Raw genomic sequence first — 9,793 nt, forward strand, 5'->3', positions numbered from 1 at the left:
TATTAGTCAACTTCTACATGTACTTGTTGGAATTAGCCTTTTAATGCCCAAGTCAACTTATATTTCTCAATCATGCTCAAAATATTACAATTCTCTTTTTCTTTTTGTACTGCAAACATTACAACTATTGCTCATTAGTATAATGGATATATCCGCTGTCTATATGGATTTTATTCTCTGTTTTATATAAGTACTATTTGACATTTTTACTGCATTTTTATACACATAAGTTGATTACTGGAGTTTTATTTATTTATTTTATTTTACACTTTGTATTAGGTTTAGTTAAAAATATGTACAACAAAAGGGAAATTGAAACAATTCAAATACATTAGTTTCGCCATAAAACAAAATAAAATAAAATTGTGAGTTGAAATTAATATCAGGATTTGATTTTTTTTGCTTTTCATTTATACTTTTTTCTCTTTTCATTTGATTTTCATTTCTTAGATATCTAATCGCTTGGGAGTTTAATGCAAAGCTACAAGATTTGTGTTAGTAGCACTCAAACCAGATTAAGAACAAGTCTTGACACCGGAGTACGATTAATTAAATTAACAAATCTCGGATACGTTTAAATTTTCTTACAATCGTGTTTTTTATGTTTTCTTTTTCTCCGTAGTACCATTAAAACCACATATCCATATACTAAAAAATAGATTCCACGAACATGAATATTCATTTTGATTTTTTTGTTTCTCTCCTTATTTTCGTGCAAATTAGGATGATAAAACATAATGAGTGTTGTATTAAAGTCAAAGATTTTATTTAGTGGGTTGGTTGTCGCCATAGAAGTAGAGTAATTATGAAAACGAAAAAAGAAATTAATTAGGTCAATGATACTGCGACTAAGTTCAATGAAAGATCAATGAGCTTTTAGTTTTTGTTTTCTTATTATTATTTTAATTTACAGTCCTAATTAGTTTTAAAAAAACTAGTTTTGTTTTAATCCTTTTGAATTCTCCAAAGGTCTACCATTCACATTGTCAACAAAAGATTTATTGAAGAGTACCACAAAACTTAGTGAGGGTGACATACTTTTAAAAACAAAATTTAAGATTAAAATCAGAAGCATTCAATATATATGGAGATCAATTTTACTATTAAAGATATCGGCCTATGAAATTGGCACGTACCCTTTTGGCACTTTAAAAAATGGGGAAGAATCATCTATCAGCGATTCAGCGTTACGAACGAGGGGTCTTCCACATTGTTCTATCATATATAGATCATGTGAGCCGAGTAATATACATTGTCTATCAAGTAATCCCACACATATAATTGGTGATAAGATATATAACGAGACGAGCAAATTCTCAAAGATGAAAAATGAAGAGTATCATTCTTTTTGTTATATCCTATCAGCTAATCCGGTCAGCTATTCATCCGAAAATTTCAGAGTGAACTTTTTCGAAAATTAGCATATCGAATATACTTTGTTCGTGGCCTTTTGCAGATTTCTAATATACGGTATCTCAACGTGGATGTTGTTACTTTTCATGAATATATAAATCTTGAACTTTAATTATCGGACCAAACCTTGTATGCGAGTTACATTTTCTAGAAAGAGAAAACACTCACAAATGATAGGGATAACATATAGATTCGCATTTTGAACAAAAAAAAATTAAATGCATTCGCATAATCTTGTATGACGATGACTTCATTTAACAAAGNGGAGATCAATTTTACTATTAAAGATATCGGCCTATGAAATTGGCACGTACCCTTTTGGCACTTTAAAAAATGGGGAAGAATCATCTATCAGCGATTCAGCGTTACGAACGAGGGGTCTTCCACATTGTTCTATCATATATAGATCATGTGAGCCGAGTAATATACATTGTCTATCAAGTAATCCCACACATATAATTGGTGATAAGATATATAACGAGACGAGCAAATTCTCAAAGATGAAAAATGAAGAGTATCATTCTTTTTGTTATATCCTATCAGCTAATCCGGTCAGCTATTCATCCGAAAATTTCAGAGTGAACTTTTTCGAAAATTAGCATATCGAATATACTTTGTTCGTGGCCTTTTGCAGATTTCTAATATACGGTATCTCAACGTGGATGTTGTTACTTTTCATGAATATATAAATCTTGAACTTTAATTATCGGACCAAACCTTGTATGCGAGTTACATTTTCTAGAAAGAGAAAACACTCACAAATGATAGGGATAACATATAGATTCGCATTTTGAACAAAAAAAAATTAAATGCATTCGCATAATCTTGTATGACGATGACTTCATTTAACAAAGAGTATTCAGTCAAAAAAAGAAGCAAGATCGAGTCCTCAGAAAATACTCATTGCGCAGTACACAAATTTACATTATAGTGTCGACCCCCAATAGTTCTAGAGACTACATGCAAAAACAGATTCGCAAATATTAGCACTAATGATATATGGATTTTATTTTCATTAAAAACTTTTCGATTTACAGATGACTATAGCTGGAATATATTCTATATATCTATTTTTCTAAAGGCTTACGAATGTATAATTAATATACAAAGAAGAGTTAGTTCTTTCTATTTTTCAATTACGACGTAAAGGATGATCTATGAACTATATTTTTTTTGTATTATAGAATCAATCGAACCAATCTCTTTGGATTGATATCATTTTTTTTATCAACGTATCTTTTACGGTTTCAAATTAGATGACGATGTAAAAGAAGCTGCAGGCTTCAGAATTATTAATTATACAAATAAAATGGAATTAAAACTGTTAACAGTCTACTTATATATGTAACTTAAATAAATGAAATAAAATCCTTGAATTTTTTAAAAAATAATGAGAAGTCAGCCTCATCATTAAGTAAATGGATTATTATAAATATACAGAAGATGGGTGTTCAGACTTCATTGAGATCTATAAGATCACTTGAATACCTTTTTTTTTTTTAATAGTTTTCTCTCTCTTCTTATTTAAACAAAAAGTCAAAATATTAAGAAGAGGAGGAAGAAGATAGAAGAAACTCATTCTCTCCGCAGAGATCATAAACTCCATGGCTTCTACTTTAAGGCTCTCTAANAATATACGGTATCTCAACGTGGATGTTGTTACTTTTCATGAATATATAAATCTTGAACTTTAATTATCGGACCAAACCTTGTATGCGAGTTACATTTTCTAGAAAGAGAAAACACTCACAAATGATAGGGATAACATATAGATTCGCATTTTGAACAAAAAAAAATTAAATGCATTCGCATAATCTTGTATGACGATGACTTCATTTAACAAAGAGTATTCAGTCAAAAAAAGAAGCAAGATCGAGTCCTCAGAAAATACTCATTGCGCAGTACACAAATTTACATTATAGTGTCGACCCCCAATAGTTCTAGAGACTACATGCAAAAACAGATTCGCAAATATTAGCACTAATGATATATGGATTTTATTTTCATTAAAAACTTTTCGATTTACAGATGACTATAGCTGGAATATATTCTATATATCTATTTTTCTAAAGGCTTACGAATGTATAATTAATATACAAAGAAGAGTTAGTTCTTTCTATTTTTCAATTACGACGTAAAGGATGATCTATGAACTATATTTTTTTTGTATTATAGAATCAATCGAACCAATCTCTTTGGATTGATATCATTTTTTTTATCAACGTATCTTTTACGGTTTCAAATTAGATGACGATGTAAAAGAAGCTGCAGGCTTCAGAATTATTAATTATACAAATAAAATGGAATTAAAACTGTTAACAGTCTACTTATATATGTAACTTAAATAAATGAAATAAAATCCTTGAATTTTTTAAAAAATAATGAGAAGTCAGCCTCATCATTAAGTAAATGGATTATTATAAATATACAGAGATGGGTGTTCAGACTTCATTGAGATCTATAAGATCACTTGAATACCTTTTTTTTTTTTAATAGTTTTCTCTCTCTTCTTATTTAAACAAAAAGTCAAAATATTAAGAAGAGGAGGAAGAAGATAGAAGAAACTCATTCTCTCCGCAGAGATCATAAACTCCATGGCTTCTACTTTAAGGCTCTCTAATAGCTTCATCATCCTCCTACTCTTCTCTCTGGTATATATATATTTTTTCTCTTTACTCTTCACTTGAATATGTAACATATATTTGATACTCTATATATATATATGTGTGTGTGTTCTATATATAAGAGTCTTGGATTCAATTTTCAAATCCTTATTTCTTTAGCTGCTTCTTGAAAGTAGAATCCTGCAAAATATAAACTAATCACATAATTTGTAATTCTGATACACAATTTATGCAACATAAAACCTTCCCTTTTGTTTCCGTCAATCGGAGAAAAAGTAATTGATACTATATAGAGAAGTTATACCATATTCATTTATCAATTAAATTTGTACATACTGCATCATGGTTCCTACCACATTGTTAGGAAGAAAAAGAAAAAAGTCTTCTTTAATTTATCTTCTGGAAACCTTTTTGAAGAAAAAATATTAATATATTTAAATTTATAAACAAAACTTTGAATCTTTTTTAAGATTTTGGTATCTAATTTCGAAGAGGTTTTGTGTTTCTTGAATGTAGTGGGTGGTGGAGGCACACACGTCAAGAAAGCTGATATCGATCAAGGAACAACAAGGCCAAGATCTTAATCATTTTCTGAAAGATGGTGATTTCGATGATCCTTCACTGTACGTGTATTTCAGACTCAATGATCTCAAACTAGGAACCAGATTAAGGATTTACTTCTACAAAAACGATCTTCAGAAGCTTCCTCCACTTCTCACAAGACAACAAGCTGATCGCATTCCTTTCACCAAGTCGAAACTTAACTTTCTTCTCGACCATTTCTCTATCTCCAAAGACTCTCCTCAAGGAAAAGCCGTAAAGGCGACTTTGGGACATTGTGGTGCTAAAGAAATTGAAGGAGAGCATAAGTTTTGTGGTACTTCTCTAGAGTCAATGGTTGATCTTGTGAAGAAAACACTGGGGTCTAATGTTGACCTCAAAGTCATGACGTCTAAAATAATGGCACCTACCCGAGATCCGATAAGTTACGGTTTGTATAACTATACATTCGTCGAGGCTCCTAAGGAACTTGTTGGGATTAAGATGTTGGGATGTCATAGGATGCCATACCCTTATGCTGTTTACTATTGCCATGGTCATAAAGGTGGAAGCCGACTCTTTGAAGTTAATATGGTGACGGATGATGGAAAACAACGGGTATTAGGACCAGCTATTTGCCACATGGACACATCCATGTGGGACGTGGATCATGTAGCCTTCAAGGTGTTGAAAATGGAGCCGAGGTCAGGACCGGTTTGCCACTTCTTCCCTCTTGATAACATTGTGTGGGTGACAAAGTAAGAGAGAATATAGGCTTAGGTAATATATAATGTGAGTATGTAATGTGTCGTCTTGTAATATCTATGGTTTGGGAGAAAAGAAAAAAAAAAACAAAAGACAGCCTTGTTGTTGGCTTTGGTGTTGCCTCTTTTGTGTGACTTGCAGCGACGTGACAATGCTACATGTAACATATAATATAAGGTTGTTACATAACATGTAATATATAATACTATATATATATTTATACATCAACATGATGTGTACGTACGTACGTAGCTCTTTTTGGTCCATGAAATTTACGTTTAGTTTAGGAACATCAATTCAATTGCGACTTGTCATTCCTTTCAATTAATAAATAAATAGGTTTAATGAATCTTTCGCGACGTTGTAGACGACGGACATGCATGTCTGTCTAGAACATAATTATCTGATCGTTATTCATTACTATAAGATATTCACCATTGAATCATTTTATTTACTCTAGATAACAAACATAAGATAACTTTTTTCATAAGATAGTTTTACAATTTACATGTACTTTTAAACACATAGTTTAATTAAACAAAACATGTACCTAAAGGCTAAATTAAACAACTATACTGTATAGAATAACTTTATTAGCTCCATATTTACGTCTACGCACAAAGTTAAACAATAGACTAGTTTTAAGGTTTTAAGTATTACTATAATTTATAATAGCGAAATGGTTTATAGCATGATTTCACATATGTTTTAAGCAAAATTTATTCTTATATATCCGATTACACAACGTATATTTTTTCTAAGACATCATATTTCGCAAATAAAGGTATAGAATTCGGTTATCAGTCATACTAATCCTAATTTTAAGTTAAGATCTCTCATGCTGACAAAAAAAAAAAAAAAAACAATCAAAAGATTTTATAATGAGCTGATGAGGTAAGAAGAAGTTCTATTATACTGCAAGTGTGGTTGGATAATTCTTTTTTACAATATCTAATAGGGGAATATAAATTTAAGGCCACACACACACTTGCCCAATTATTGTTGGGCTTTTTAATTGTTGGGCTATTTCATCTGACTAATTTATTTCCCCTTGATCAGCTGAAGACTAAAACTAAAACAGTTAACTTTGTGTAAATGATTAATTTATGTATGCATGGCCATAACCATAATGTACAGCGCTCTAATTCATAAACAATAAAATCTCCCTTTTAACGTAATAAATATGATTAAGACATTATTCTTTCTGAGCAGTGAAAATCTGAAAATGAGAAATAATCAAAACATAAAAAAAATAGATGTCCTGATAAACAGTTAAAAGAAAAATGAAAAGAGGTTTGTTTGTTATAATTAGAGTTTATCAGAATCTTTATGTTTATTAGGATTATTAATTTAGTTATACACAAAGATAATTTTGAATTTTTTTTTTAATCAGTAGTAGGGGAAATATCTCTGAATTCTCTCTTCTGAGGCGTAACAGAAAAAGATCCTTTTATTTTTATTTTGTTAATTTATCTCTCTCTTCGCTTCTTTCTTGCTCGTCATTTTCTCCACATTTTTCCCGTCCTTTTCTCCGCTTATAACAGTGTACGTACGATCACACACCCACAAGAGAAAAAACACTGACGCCTTTTTATTTTTTGTCGTTTCGTTCCCCCTCTCCCACAGAAGAAACACATATGGATCATTACGACGGCGTTAACCGGAGGAGGAGATCTGCACGGCGTCATCAGACCAACGATCGTGAAACGAATCGCTCCAACGAGACGACGACTCAGACGATGACCAACGGCCACGAGTGCGCACATGCTTTACGTGATATCGATGAGTATCTTTCGCTAAGCTTGGGTTCAAAATCGTACTTCTCTCATCAGATCCCTCCGGTGGCTAATCCATCGCTTCGTCTAGCACCACCGTCGCCTTTTGCTGAACCTATGAAGATGACTTGGGAAACAACACATCATGATGAGATCTTTCCGAGTTCGTTGGCTAAAACTTATTCGCCTTATCTCATGACGGCGCCGATGTCGTTGCTTCCACCATCGTCGTGGCTGAGCAGATCTCAAGGATCATTTCCTTCGCCGATTCCGCCTCCGCCTTCGCCGACGACGGTTGATCGCTTCTCCCTCGTTCTTCCGCCGAATCTAACCGCTCCGGAGATGGGACCAGCGATGATGATGATGACGAACACCGCGCCGCCGCCCGTTCGTAACCCTATACCACAACCCGCCGTAAATCAAAATGAGAAGCCCGAGACGATTCCGCCGCCGTTTCCATGGGCGACGAACATACGAGGGGAGATTCATACCTTAGAGTATCTCGAGTCGAAAGAGATTACGACCATCACCGGGGAGGTTCAGTGCAGACACTGCGAGCAAGTGTACGAGATGAGCTACGATCTGAGGGAGAAGTTCGCGGCGGTTGAGAAGATCTTCGTGATGATGAAAAGGATCATGAGGGAACGAGCTCCTCAGATGTGGACAAATCCTGAGCAAAAGAGGTGTGAGCTTTGTGGCCGTGAGAAAGCTGTGAAGCCTGTGATTGCTGAGAGGAAGAGTCAGATCAATTGGTTGTTTTTGCTTATGGGACAGACTTTGGGTTATTGTACATTGGAACAGCTCAAGAATTTTTGCAAACACTCCAAGAGTCATCGTACTGGTGCTAAAGACCGTGTGCTTTACTTGACCTATCTCGGTCTTTGCAAGATGCTTGACCCTAATAATGACCTCTTTGACCGTGCTGACTCCGGCTCTAGACGCTGAGCTATATTAGCTCTGCTGATTGATTCTATCCCCTTTGTTTAATTCATCAGTACGTTTGCAACTTTTGTTTTGGCATTTTGGACCTTTGTGTTTTGCTTTTTAGGTGGAATAATTTTGTGACAAAAAAGAAATATGGGAATTGCATTGCATGGGTTCTTTTGTTTTTTTTTTTGTCGTTTTCTTCTTCGTTGTATCTTTTTTTATCCATGGACTTTGGTTTAATATCTCATTAATATATACAAATCATGGTTTTCATTTTATGAATGATCTGTATTTAGTAAATACGCGTTGATTTTTCGAATCCTCTCGTTATAAATGATACTAGATATTTTGTTGGAAAGTATCTCAACTGTCGTCAACCCTGATTTTTTTTTTAAATTGTCTTAACTAATTTTTGTTATGATGTGATTTGAATTTTAGACGAAGATCTTTACTACGTTAATCAATCGGTCTAAATCTTAACTGTTTTTCTAATCTAACGCAAATTCAAAATTCAAATTTTGGATAATCTCTAGCTTCTAGAAAGAATTGATTAATTTTATTAATAAACTGTAAATCATATAAATAATTGAATTTATCATTTTCAATCGTCAAAAGGCAAAAAAATAAGTCAGCACACGGACTCTTTCTTTCTTCGCTCAAATTAAAAACATGTGTGCATGTTTTTTAACTACCAAATTAATTTACAAGTTCCCAGAGATTTTTACAAGCGGGAACGTTTCATTTCATTACAGTACTTCGCTTAAGGCTGGCCAGTGGCCACATCGTTCACAAATAAACCGATTCAGATTTTGGTTAGATTTCAAACCGATTCAGATTTTGGTTAAATTTCTTTTTACACGCTCTGTTGTCTGTTCAGTACGAATCAGACCGGTTAAATCGACTTGGTCTACTAGTTTACAAATTTACCCCTTCGTACATCCTCCACAACGGACAAAATTATCAACCGGAGAGCGAAGCAAAGAGAGAGAAAAACAAAAAAAGTGAAGAAGGGACAAAAAAAAAAAAAAAAAAAAATGGCGACTCAGGCGACCCACGAGCCCTTCCATGGCTGCTTCTTCCTCTCCCAACACAGAGGCACGAATTGAGCGAAATTTGAATTCTAAAACCAATTTCTACACTCACATTTATGATTTTCCCCTTCTTGGTGGATCCTACGAGATTTTGACTCGCTCTTCAGGCAGATCTGATCGCTTATTTTGTTCCGTGGCGTTTGATTTTATTTTTTGTTTGATCGGAGATGGAGGCATTGACGGAGCTTTGTGACATTATAGCGGAGAATCCGAAGCAATTCTCGGAGAAGTTAGCTTGGATATGCGGTCGTTGTCCACAAACGGAATGGCTTCTCGCTGAATCGCCCAGGGTTTCTCGGAGTCATCTCAACGCGGTTTTGGCCGTTGCTCGGATCATCTCCAAGAATCCAGAATCAATCGATAACCGTGCCAAATCCGTCGTGAATGAGTTTCTCAGCGCTATACCTGCATCGTTCCGCCGTTCGTTCTGGCCGCATTCGTTTCCTTCGCAGTCGATCTCTGCGTTCTATTGTGATTTCTTGAGTTATCTTTCGTGTGCGGCGGATCTATCGCCGGAATTCGGTACCGAGGTTGCTAGGTTTACAGGTGAGGTTGTGATTGCCGCCACGAGTTGTAGTGAGAGCGACGGTGATCCATCGATTTCTAAGGCTTTCTTGGTCGCGCTTTCTCAGAATTTCCCGTCGATTCTGCAGTCTGA

The 9,793-nt window shown here is 34.3% G+C and overlaps 2 protein-coding genes across 2 annotated transcripts; both read left to right on the forward strand.

Moving 5' to 3' along the window:
- Positions 3,845–5,533, forward strand: LOC104777845 (BURP domain protein USPL1-like). Its single transcript, XM_010502172.2, has 2 exons — positions 3,845–4,064; positions 4,554–5,533. The coding sequence occupies exons 1-2, from the start codon at positions 4,008–4,010 to the stop codon at positions 5,337–5,339; spliced, it is 843 nt and encodes a 280-aa protein (XP_010500474.1). The 5' UTR covers positions 3,845–4,007; the 3' UTR covers positions 5,340–5,533.
- LOC104777846 lies at positions 6,811–8,165 on the forward strand. The gene has a single exon (XM_010502174.1). The coding sequence runs from the start codon at positions 6,980–6,982 to the stop codon at positions 8,060–8,062; it is 1,083 nt and encodes a 360-aa protein (XP_010500476.1). The 5' UTR covers positions 6,811–6,979; the 3' UTR covers positions 8,063–8,165.

Source organism: Camelina sativa, chromosome 3 (assembly GCF_000633955.1).
Source record: "Camelina sativa cultivar DH55 chromosome 3, Cs, whole genome shotgun sequence".
In the NCBI taxonomy this organism is placed as follows: domain Eukaryota; kingdom Viridiplantae; phylum Streptophyta; class Magnoliopsida; order Brassicales; family Brassicaceae; genus Camelina; species Camelina sativa.

What these genes read in the sequence shown, in the direction of transcription:
- LOC104777845 (XM_010502172.2), top strand. Translation starts at nt 4,008, where the DNA reads ATGGCTTCTACTTTAAGGCTCTCTAATAGCTTCATCATCCTCCTACTC. An exon ending in TCCTCCTACTCTTCTCTCTG is followed by an intron (nt 4,065 to 4,553) that starts GTATATATATAT and finishes TCTTGAATGTAG; the next exon opens with TGGGTGGTGGAGGCACACAC.
- LOC104777846 (XM_010502174.1), top strand. Translation starts at nt 6,980, where the DNA reads ATGGATCATTACGACGGCGTTAACCGGAGGAGGAGATCTGCACGGCGT.